The sequence below is a fragment of the Pygoscelis adeliae genome, unplaced genomic scaffold, assembly GCF_000699105.1.
Source record: "Pygoscelis adeliae isolate BGI_AS28 unplaced genomic scaffold, ASM69910v1 Scaffold11, whole genome shotgun sequence".
Lineage (NCBI taxonomy): Eukaryota > Metazoa > Chordata > Aves > Sphenisciformes > Spheniscidae > Pygoscelis > Pygoscelis adeliae.
The window spans coordinates 1,827,225-1,839,018 of NW_008824059.1; the positions used below are offsets into that span (position 1 = coordinate 1,827,225).

Consider the following 11,794-nt stretch of genomic DNA (forward strand, 5'->3'; position numbering starts at 1 on the left):
GGGGGGACCGGAGCGGCTGGGGAGTCTGGGGGGAACGGAGAGGGACTGGAGAAACTAGCCTAGGTCTGGGGAGACTGGGAGGGACCGGGGGGACGAGCCTGGGCTGGGTGAGGGGAGGGGTGAACTGAAGTCGACTGGGGTGGGAGCGACTGGAGGGACTGGGGCAGGCCAGGGGCGGACTTTGGAGACTGGGCTTGTCTGGGGGACACTGAGGGGCCAGCGGTGTACTGGGGAGAACGAGGGTACAGGGCTGAGGTGGAACGGAGAGGGCTTGGAGACTGGGATGGACTGGGGAGACAGAGGGGCTGCGAGGGGACTGGGATAGCCTGGGAGAAGTGGGGGTAGTGGGCTGGGATAGACATGGAGGGACTGGGATGGACTGAGGCATCGGGGATGGACTCGGGGACTGGGGACAACATGGGGCAGGGGGAGTGGTGTACCCGGTGCCCCTTGCGGGCAGAGGCCGTCTGGGCTGGCCAGCCCCTGGCAGCAGCCCCACGTCCCCTCTCCCATCGCATGGCTCACCTCTCCCTTGCAGGATCACCCCCACGGCGCCGACAGCCACGCACCGGACCCGGCCTCGGGGCAGGGCAGCCAGTGCGACAGCCCCAAGCAGGCGGCGGGGCAGGAAAGCCCACCCTTCCCGGTGCCCTCTGCCGTGAAGGTAATGCCTGTGCCGCCAGGCTTCCCGGGAGAGGGAACAAGCCCAGGGCACCTGGCTGCATCCAAGCCTGAAGTGCCTGCATGCTGCACCCCACATGTGTGGGAGGTCTGGGGGTTTAGCCTTAAGGCTTGGAATAAGGCAGGGACACAAACCTTGTTGTCAAAAACTGCAATTTGACTCATTTTGTAATGGTATAAGGTACAGTATTGCACCCTGCGAGAGGTGATTGCTCAGGTCCTGCACTGGAAACGTCCCCTGGGGCTAGGAGCAGAAGGAGATATAAGGCAACACTGAAACACCTTCCAGGCAAGAAGGGTCAGTCTCCACCTTGTGCTCTCTAGCACAACTGAGATGAGACATGGCACTGAGGGAGTCCCCCACATGCAGGCTCAGCAGGTCTTGGAGACGGAGTGTCAGGGTGCTGGCAGGAGCTGCCCTCTCTCTGTCCCAGGCCTCTCAGTTCTCACAGTGGTGGCAGGAGCTCTTCTCTCAGCTAATTCCTTTCCTTCTTGGACCAACAGTCCAAATCATCCAGTGATAGCAAGAACCGTCACAAAAAGCCCAAGGACACCAAGCCCAAGGTGAAGAAGCTGAAGTATCACCAGTACATCCCTCCAGACCAGAAGGCAGAGAAGTCCCCTCCACCCATGGACTCTGCATATGCCAGACTTCTCCAGCAGCAGCAGCTCTTTCTGCAGCTCCAGATCCTCAGCCAGCAGCAGCAGCAGCAGCAACAGCAGCAGCAGCAGCAGCAGCAGCAGCAGCAGCACTTCAGCTACCCAGGGATGCACCAAGGCCAGCTAAAGTGAGTGGCAACATGCCAATAGCAGGGTTTAGCCCTGCCTCCCTCCAAACCTTCCCCTCCTATACCCATTTGTGCCAGTGCAAGGGGGATAGATGCATGCAAGTGAAACATAAAAGCGCAGTCTCCTGCAAAGCTGTTCTGGCTTTGTGCACTGGCTGGGGCACCTGTGACCTGCTGGTGGGTCACTGGCAATCTCCTTACAGCCCAACCTGTTTTTTCTTGGGTTTGGTGGTCCTTCAGGTCTCATACAGGAGATAGCAGCCCCAAGGAAGTGGAGAAGTGGTACACTGGGCACAGACCCCAGCAGGGGCAGACAAGTTACCCCAAATCTCCTTTGTTATTTCAGGCAATCAAATGAGCAAATGGTCAAAAGTTCAAATTCTTCATCAACTTCTGTCAACAACACTCCTCTTTCTCCTGTGAAAACCACCTTTTCAGGCCAGACTTGTGTCTCATCTATCAAGCCAGGCCCTCTGCCGTCTAACCTGGATGATCTGAAAGTGAGTGCAAACTTTGTCACCGCAGGAACAGAATCTTATAGCCTGAATGTGCTTTGCTACCCCTGAAGCATGCAGTGTAGTGCCACAGGCTGAGCTGGCTGGGAGTGACCGCCTGTAGCAGATCAGCAAACCAGAACCACCATGCTGTGAGCAAAACCAGGAGTAGATCACGCTGGGTCAGGAACTGGTCACCGTGACGGTAACTGAAAACATGGGTTTGCTGCTCTGCAGGTGGCACGTGGGTGCATTGCGCCAGGGCATGTATCAGGAAACCTTAGGTATAACTTGAGATGGCTGCAGGCCAGGCCATCGGGTCGAGGACTAAAGGATGATCTGTGCTTCTGCTCCTGCAGCTCATGGCTCCATACCTTCTGTGGTTTTATGGTGGACATCATGGATGCTGCTAGCAGACCAGCCAGAAGCTAGGAGGTCAGCATGGCCTCCACTTAGTGACTCAGCTTCTCATTGCAGCCAGGCCAGCTCAGCTCTCTGCACAAGCAGGTATCTCCTGGAGTCTGCAGCTATGAGCACTGCTTTGAACAGTACCTAAATCTCTCATATAGGCAAGACAGGCAGGGCATAAGGGAGAATCACGCACATCAATGGTTCTTTTATACTTTGCTAATGGAGCCTCAGCCGCGGGGAAGGCCAAGTCCTTTTAGGAGCAGAGACCTGGGGGCAATACTCATTATTAGAGAAAGAAATAAGATGAGGTAGAAATAACATGAGTTTGGCCATAGCGGTGCCCCAGCTCAGATGCCTGAACCATGGCAGATGCCTGAACATGGAGTATCTGGCTCCAAGGTATGTGGTCACATTTTCTGAGCCAAAGGATGCCATCAACTAGTTCCTGGTCTGTGTGAAAGTCCTCTGCTCATGTAGAAACCTACTGCTAGGAACAGAATCTTGGGTTACCTCCATGGCCCAAGGACCACTGCTGGTTCATGGAGTGCAGTCACAGTTCCTGGAGGAAGAAGGAAGGTTCTTCTGTTAGGAAAGGTCGAAGTCCTGCAGGAGGTGCAGTGGTCAGGGCTGTGCACGGTGATTCTGGTGACTGCAGGTGAGACAGTGAGCACCTGGGGGGGTCAGTTTTAAAGCAGGAAGCTGGGAGCCTGTGACCTGAGACTCCTTGTTAGAAATGTTGGGTTTCTAAAGGGCTCATCTGCCATTGGGACCGATTGCTGGTGACTTTCCTTCTAGGTGTCAGAACTGAGACAGCAGCTCCGAATACGAGGCCTGCCTGTGTCGGGTACCAAAACAGCGCTGATGGAACGCCTGCGGCCCTTCCAGGAGTGCAGCAGCAACGCAGTGCCAAACTTCAGTGAGATCACCACCGTCACCTTCCCAGTCACTCCGACAAGCACTCTGTCGAGTTACCAGTCACAGTCCTCCACCAGCTTGTTATCAAATGGCTTCTACCACTTTGGCAGCACCAGCTCCACCCCACCCATCTCTCCAGCCTCCTCCGACCTCTCTGTGAGCGGCTCTTTGCCAGACACATTCAACGACGGGCCCATGTCTTCTCCACAGTTTGGTCTCCAGCCATCTCCAGTTCATGGCAGTGCCGAAGAAAGCCTTATGAGCAGCATGAATGGAGGGAGCATCCAGCTGGAGCTGGAAGGGATTGACACAGAGAAAGACAAGATGCTGGTGGAGAAGCAGAAGGTCATCAATGAACTGACGTGGAAGCTGCAGCAAGAGCAGAGGCAGGTGGAAGAGCTACGGATGCAGCTCCAGAAGCGAAAGAGAAGCAATGGCCTTGAGGAGAAGCAGCAGCCCTCTCAGCATTTCTTTGGTGTCACCATCAAGCAAGAAAATGCAGTGTCCAGCTGTCCATTTGCATCCAAACAAACTGCCTTGAAAGGCCAAGCCAGCAGCTCGGATAAGTTAAGTAACTGTGGGGTGCCGCAGCTGCCTCACATTGTAAATAGCCGCTGCTTGGAGCCTGCAGGTCAAAGCACCATCACCTCCTCAACATTCCTGAGCCCGCAGTGCTCCCCCCAGCACTCTCCACTCGGGGCTGCAAAAAGCCCCCAGCACATCAGCCTGCCACCATCCCCCAACAGCCACTATCTCCTCTCGGTGTCCCCTGGCTCACAGGCAGAAGGGCGCAGCGGGTCCCCGCAGACCAACAGTTGCCTTCGCACAGCATCGGTAAGTGGAGAGCACCCCAGATGGCATCGCAGTGGTGAACACGCTGGTGTCTGTGGGCAGTCAGTCAAACATCCCAGTTTGAGTCCTTTCCTGTCAGACCGAGACTGCTGGCACCCAGGGTGGGTACCCAGGGAGCCATAGCAGCATGTGGGGCTGCCTGGAAAGGCAGAGAGTAGCCCAGATGGACAACAGGTTGGAAGCTGATGGCACCGCAGGGTCCTTTGCAGGGCATCTCCTGGGGACCCCTGCTGCCACCACATGCAATTGCCCTGGGGAGTCACAGCACAGCTCCCATGCCTCATGGAGCCCTAGCACAGCTCCTTCTGCCCTGGGGGGAACTCTGGCACAGCTCCCCTCTTCCCCAGGGGACCCCAGCACAGCTCCCTCTGCCCCTGGGTGAGCACTGGCAAAGCTCCCTGTGTCCTGGGAGAGTCCTGGCACAGCATCCTCTGCCCTCTGGAGACCTGGCACAGCTCCCTCTGCCCTGGGGAGACCTGGCACAGCTTCCTCTGCCCCTGGTTAAGCACTGGCACAGCTCCCTCTGCCCCCTGGAGGAGTCCTGGCACAGCTCCCTCTGCCCTGGGGGAGCATTGGCACAGCTTCTTCTGCCCTAAAAGAGCCCTAACTCAGCTGCCTCTCCCCTCAGGGGGACACCCTGGCACAGCTCACCCTGCCCCATGGAGCCCTGGCACAGCTCCCTCCACCCCAGGGAAGCCCTGGCACAGCTCCCTCTGCCCCATGGAGCCCTGGCAAAGCTCTATCCACAGTGGGGAAGCACTGGCACAGATCCCTCAGCCCCTGGGAGAGCCCTGGCACAGCTTCCTACACCCCTGGGAGAGTCCCGTTGCAGTGTTGCAGGGCTTTTCAGCATCTTGCTGAGCCATTGCGGCTGCTAGCACTGGGTTGAAGGAGGGCAGTTACCCCAGTCATATGGGAAGCCTTTTTCTGGGAAGATAGAGCAGGGCTTACAACTGGGGTCTGCAGTCAGATAGAGCTTGTGCCTCCCCACCAGGCAACCAGCAGAGCAGAGAGTTGTCCCTTCAGCATCCACCACTCCTCACTCAGCCCTCTGGACAGGTACGAAAGCTTGGAGAGGGGCACACACTGCCAACACACAAAAGCAGCACAAGGTGCTGCTGATCGCAGTCCCAACACCCTACCAGGGTTTCCCAGGCAGGAGCAACACCTATCATACAGTCTGTAAAACACACACAGTGGTGCAAGGCATGCACGCTGCATTCAGGGAAGATGTACAGCAAGTGCACGCCAACTGCACAAGAGCCGCACAGCAGAGTGACAGCCACTGCGAAACACCCAGCACTTGAGCAGGGCAGCTCACGAATCGCATTCCCGCAGTTAGCACGCTGAGCAGCGTGCAGCAGGAGCTGGGCGTTGGGGTGCAGCGCTGCGAGGTGGCAGAAGGTGGGATGCGGCATTGTCTCTAAGCCGGTGAGGACGGTGAGATAGGTGACATGGGCAGCTGGCACACAGCACTGCCAGTGAAGTGGGCAAAGGGGCAATTTAGTGTGAGAGGGGCAGAGAGACAGGGTGCTGCCAGTGGGCTGGGCAGTGGAGTGCAGTGCTGTCCGGGTGAGGTAGGCAGTGGGGCTTGCTGCTGGGGTGAAATGGGCAATGGGGAGCATTGCTTTGGGTGAGCTGAGCAATGGGGAGCAGTGCTGTGGATAAGCTGGGCAGTGGGGCAGAGAGCAGGGGATGCAGTGGGCAGTAGGATACAGTGGGTGACCTCAGCAGTGGGGCACAGAGCTGTAGAGGTCAGCTGGGCCATGCGGCAGAGCTGTGGGTACAATAGGCAGTGGGACACAGTGCTGTGAGGCGATACTCCAAGCGGGGCTGCTCTGGACAACCGGGCAGCGGTCAGCGAGCATCAGCAGGGAGCAGCGACACCTCGGGGGCATCTCCAGCTCCTTCCTCGTTGCCCGAGTGCAAGAGGCATATGGAGGGGATGGCCCCACAGTGTCCTGCAGCTCATCCCAGCTGCGATACCACCCGTCCTGGGCATTTCTCTGCTGCCTGCAAGGGGCTCCCAGGGGCGAGGGTCCCTCTTCAGCAACAGCTCCCTCTCTGTGCCCAGCATTGGAGTCCCATCCCCCCCAGGCCAGGGATACTGTTCCTCCAGCCACCCTCCACAGAAAGGTGGCCAGGATGTGCATGGCCAGGCCGAGTGGCCTCACCACTGCCCTGGATCCACTTGTGGATCCGCCCCGCCTGCCGGGACCATGCTGCATACCCTGGCACTGGCTCTCATGGGACAAGGCAGCCGCGGCCAGGCGGTGGGGAAGGGCACACAAGGTCCCACACAAGGGGACAGCAGCTGGCAGGCACTGGACCTTCAGATGAGGTCCCTCCTGGAAGGGGGGACTGGCAAAACGCTGGCAGATATGCAGGTATTTGTCACAGGCACAGGGAAAGCCTAGGTGCTGACCTGGCAGTGACTCTTTTGAGTGGCTTTTCTGGCCTGGGCTCTGTGAGATGCCCCCGGACAGGTGGTGATGGAGAGGGTCCCCAGCAGAGGGGCTGGGAGGCAGCTGGCAGCCAGGGAGGAGATGCATCACTGGCTGGGGGCAGCTGACCCCCAGCAGCCCATCTCTCTCTCCCCCTTGCTCTGCACGTTCACGGCTGGACCGAGCACCAGGATGCTCTGCGGCATCATGCCTGTGCTCCAGCAGCAACCAGAGGTCAGCCTGGCCCTGCGTCTCAGAGCTAGGCTGACAGAGCTAGTTTACCTCCCTCTTTCCTGCCCAGAGGCCAGGCACTTTGTTTGAGCTGATTTGACCCACAAGATCATTAGTTTCCCTGGCACCACTCTGGCTTCAACAGGGGTAAAAGAGAGCTAGGCCTCCCGACTTGCCTCCCTGTGCATTGACTCCGTTTCCCTGTATTTCCCCCACGCAGATGGCTACGCAGGCAGGTCAAAAGTTTTCTATTCCATCCCCAAGTTTTTGTAAGTCAAGCCCAGCCCTCTCAGAGGTAAAGCAGCCTCCACCCTATGAGGATGCAGTAAAGCAGGTAACTGCATGATTTTTATTTTCTATAGTGCTAGGGCTGCGCAGGGTGTTCTTTTGCGGTTAATGTAACTCATCTGCAGGAGTTACAACCCATTGTGGGGTCTCTGGGTAGGACAGGCCTGTTTCCATAAGGAATAGGCTTTTCTTGCAGAGTTAGTTGCTGAATGACTGCCACAAAGCAGTCAGACACCACGCTGGATGGGATAGTGTATTCTGTGCTGATGAAAGGTGCCAGTCCACCCTGGGGTCCTGACATCCCACACAAATACCCCAGGACTTCGGTGTACTCTTCTTTGGGGTGCTCAGTGCTATGTAAGAAACAGACTCTTTAGCATTCCCAAGTCACCAGGAAACGTCACCTTCCTTCTTTAGCCCATTAGCAAAGTGCCCTTCTCCATGCCATCTGCCTCCTTAGCCTTAGCCGGGAGCGCTCTTCCCACGGGAAGGACTGTCTCCATCGCCCGTGAACCCCTTACTTCTTGTGAGAGTCTGTCCACAGCCTCAGTGCCGGTCATGATGGTGCCTTTAGGAAAATGGAGTGATGCTGTTGGCAGTGATAAAAATGGGCTTATGCTGGCTGGCAGGGAGGCGTGCAGAAAGTCCTTCCAGTCTCCAGTCAGGGAGAGGAGGATGACGATGCGTTGACCCCAGGGAGCTGCAGGGAGTGCAAGGAGGCACATGCCAGTGCAAGGTGCTGGGTCCAAAAAGCTGGTGTGTCCTGACCGCCCTGGGAAGAGGCAGTCTGTGGTGGCCACTGAGCAGAGGGCCGGCGGCAGGGCGGGGGGAACCTGGCACCGTGCTCCCCGGATCCACCATGCTTGTCCCAGGGCCCTGCAGTGCTCACCTGAAAGTCGCTGCCAGCCCTGTGTTGGAGTGGCATCTCTCCTGCATGGGAGGAAGCCGTTTGTGGGGTCTAGAGCCACCTACCTGGCTTGTGGCCGGAGGAACTCTCCTCCTAATGCCCTCTACTCTCCTCTTTGTCGTTTGCTGCAGCAGATGACACGAAGTCAGCAGATGGACGAGCTCCTGGACGTGCTGATTGAGAGCGGAGGTACGCACTGCTTCCCTGTTCCCCTCCAGGGCTTCCCCTCCAAGCCAGTGTTGGTGCGTGGGGCTCAGTGCACTCTGTGCACCACAGCAGAGCTGCTTGAGTTGAGTACAGCTTTCATTTGCCCTCCCTGTGCCAGCAGCCACTGAGATTGAATCGAAATGCATATTGGCCCTCCCAAGAGCCTGCTCCTGCATGTGCAGATCTGGTGGGGCAGTCCGGGCTTGGTTGTCGCCTATGCAGACTGCGCAGAGAGAAGAGATGGCAGGGCAGCAGCCCTGTGCACAGCACTGCCGGCACCCTCCCCATGCAGAGCTCCTAGTGTCCCCCACCATTCCCAGTGCTGCCAGTGCCATCTCCCGCGTAGAGCACTGCCAGTGCCCTCCCCTGTGCAAAGTGCTGCCAGTGCCCTTTCCCATGCACAACCCATGCCCAGCCCCCTGGGGACAGCTGCCAGTGCTCATGCCCTGGGGACTGTGTCCAAAATCAGGGGAGTCGAGGTCAGAAAGCAGGAACATGCGAGGCTTCCCACAGGGAGGGTGGGCGAGCAATGCCAAGGGGATTGAGCGGGGAGTGGGTCTCCGTAGGCATGCCCAAGAGCGCAGCTGGGGGGCTGTGGTGGTGCCCCTGTGCCCAGCAGTGATGGACACTGCCAGAGCACCTCAAACCCCTCTCATCTGTTGACAGAAATGCCAGCCAATGCCAAGGAAGATCGGTCCTGCCTCCAGAAAGTACCTCAGATAACGGTGTCTACCGGGAACTCCAGCACTCCTCTCCCAAAGTCATCCACCGCATTTGAGCAGGTCTCCTCAGCCCAGCTCTCCTTCGAGCACTGTCCGGGCAGCAGTGATGCTCACCTCGAGGTCCTGTTGAACGCCCATAGCCCCCTGGGGAGGGTCAGTGAAATCGCCCTGCTGAAGATGGGGGGAGAAGAGTCCCACTTCGAAGGGATGATGGAGGGGTTCTCCGGCAAAGCCGCAGATGAACTGCTCACCTCACAGGAGATTTTACAGACTCCCCTCTCGCCCATGGAAACCCAGCTCTCCCCTTCCCCTGCCGATGGCTCCGGTTTACAAATGAGTTTCACTGAGTCTCCATGGGAAACGATGGAGTGGCTGGACCTCACCCCTCCCAGCTCCGCCACCGGCTTTGGCTCACTCACCCCCGCGGCTCCCAGCATCTTCAACATTGATTTCCTAGATGTTACTGATCTCAATCTAAACACCAGCATGGACCTGCACCTGCAGCAGTGGTGAAAGGGAGGGTGGTGGAGGCAGGATACTGTAAGCCTGCAGCAGCCAGCACAGTGTTTCTGTCATGTCGGAGAACACGCAGGGCTAATGTGCCACGTCCAAGGGAAACTGGAGTCATTTTCCCAGCATATAAACTTGTTTGAATTTCCAGTTACTGCGAATTGACAGCACAACAGCTCTGGTACTTTGGTTTTCCTCCATCGACACATCCCCACAGAGGACACCAGTGCCTTTAATAACACTGCTTTAGGTTGACAAGAACTTCAGTTTTGTTTCTTTTATCTTTTCCCTCCCCCGGTTTTAGCAGTCACTCTCGTGAGAACTGGAGCAGCTCATGACAAAACTGTGTGGTGAGGAGACCTCACCTGTGTGGCAATGGGAAATCACGGAGAGGAGAGCCCGTTGCTGCCCCCTCCTCTACTCCCCTCCTGCCTGTCCAGCCCTTTAGGCAATCCTGCTGGGCTCATCTTGGCCGTGCCCAGGCCAGGGGGTGTGGGAGCAGGGAGGCTCTGCCCTGCCAGGGCGACAAGCACACTTCTCCCTACAGCCAGGTTCGCCTTGCTTCCTTCCTCCTGCCCCCGAAGCTGCCTTGCCCAGTCCCTGCACAGCTCTGCTCCAGGTGGATGGGAGATGGAGACCACCATGTTCGTGGTGGCACCTTGTCACGTCCTCATGGTGCCTGGGAGGCTGAAAGCCCAGGAGCCGTCCCGGCTGCAGTCTGAACTGAATCAGGCTGAAGCCTGTGACCTTGGAGCGGAGAGCTCTGGATGTTGGAGGCAGCTGCTCAGGCTGCAGGTACAGGTGTCGAAGGGTCGTGGCATCCCGGTGGAGCTGCCGTGTCCCAGCCAGTGTGGTACAGATGAAGAGATGTGTAATGTGTTTTGGTCCAAGGTAGGAGCAGGTCGTGTGGAAAATGTGGGCTGTCCTTTGCACAGCCAGAAGTCAGGATGGGTCTCCACCACCTTGCATGACCTCGGAGCAGGGGGAGCCAGAAATGGGCACTCAGTGACCTGCACATGGGGCAGGGCTGAGCGGGCCCTTGCGTGGCTGCGGTTTTGTGCGAGCTTCTGCTTTTGTTGCCTCCACTTCTCTGCCATCCATCCCTCCGTCCTTCTTCCCATTCCTCCTTGATCCCCAGCAGTCATCCCCTTCGTACCAAGTTTACTCCAGCATCACTGTTCACTCAGCCCAGAGCAAGGCCAGCCGGAGAACAGCTGTGAATCACTGAGCCTGGAGGAGCTAGTTCTCCTGAAGCCAGCAGAGATGGATGCTCTCCTGCAGTGATGCCTCCCGTTTGAAGTCACCAGCATTTCTCCTACGAGTCTCTGTGCAATATACTTCCTCAGGCTCTAGCGAGAAGGAGCCTTTGCTTCAATTCTTGGCTTCCACCAAAGAACTTGCTGCAGACTGTTTGACGGACATGTCTACTTCTTTGCAATTCTGGTTTTGCCAAAGTAAATATTGTTGCTGACAAAGATTGTTAAACTATTTACAGACTGAGCGTATTTAATATTTGTGTTACTGGAAGGACAGCACATCGGAGATGCAGCAGCTGGGGAGGAGGTCCGGTGCGAGGGGCCTGCGGGCAGCCTGGCCGTGGCTCCCGCGGGGCTCTCCCCCCAGGGATTCTGGAGCTGTCGGAGGAGGCTCTGCAGCCCCTGCTGTGTCTCCAGTTCGTGGCGTTGTTGCATGCTGTATAAAGCACGTGGCAGTAGCTTTTAACTCACTATTTAAAGCACCACTTTTCTATTGTACAAATGGCCACAGTGCACTGCTAGGATAGACGATCACAGGTTGCATTTTTTTTAAAGTATTTCTTTTTCTAAGTGAGAGATTTTTTGAAGCTGGTCCATGGAGAATATTAATAGCACTTGAAACAGAGTAGTGTTAGCTGCTACACTGCGTCATTGTACAGGGCTTTCCAGATAACTTTCTCCTCTCAGCAAATGTATTTCCTTATTTAAAGGGATGCTGTCAGCTTCAAACTTGTAAGCAAGCACATTTCCTTACCTATGTTACCAGCAACACCTTCATTATTAAAAACCCCTTTGTCTTGCCACTCGTCTGCCCGCAGTTTGCTGTTTGATTTCACAACCGTTTGGTATCAGCTCCATGCCCTGGGGCAGCTACAGTCCTTGCACGAGCAGAAGTATTTCTTCCACAAGAAGAGTTTCTCCTGGAAGATTTCTAAACAAGCTAGCTGGAGTCTCCTGTTTCTGAAGGCTTTTTCTTCCGTTGGCTTTGGTTTCACTTTGTTCTCCCGCAAACGCTGCTCCTCGGGTCAGTGTCCCCTTCAAAGGCAGGTTGGCACCCTGCCCACACCCTTTGCATTTTCCAGCAGCCG

The 11,794-nt window shown here is 56.8% G+C and overlaps 1 protein-coding gene across 1 annotated transcript in view; it reads left to right on the forward strand.

Moving 5' to 3' along the window:
* MYOCD (myocardin) overlaps window positions 1-11,035 on the forward strand; it is a 39,887-nt gene extending 28,852 nt beyond the window's left edge. Inside the window, exons 7-13 of the mRNA XM_009334054.1 lie at window positions 249-255; window positions 539-664; window positions 1,186-1,469; window positions 1,816-1,969; window positions 3,170-4,123; window positions 8,143-8,200; window positions 8,885-11,035. Of these exons, the coding sequence (XP_009332329.1) occupies window positions 249-255; window positions 539-664; window positions 1,186-1,469; window positions 1,816-1,969; window positions 3,170-4,123; window positions 8,143-8,200; window positions 8,885-9,453 (2,152 nt within the window). The 3' untranslated portion in view covers window positions 9,454-11,035. The remainder of the gene's footprint in view (window positions 1-248; window positions 256-538; window positions 665-1,185; window positions 1,470-1,815; window positions 1,970-3,169; window positions 4,124-8,142; window positions 8,201-8,884) is intronic.
* The last annotated feature ends 759 nt before the right edge of the window (window positions 11,036-11,794 follow it).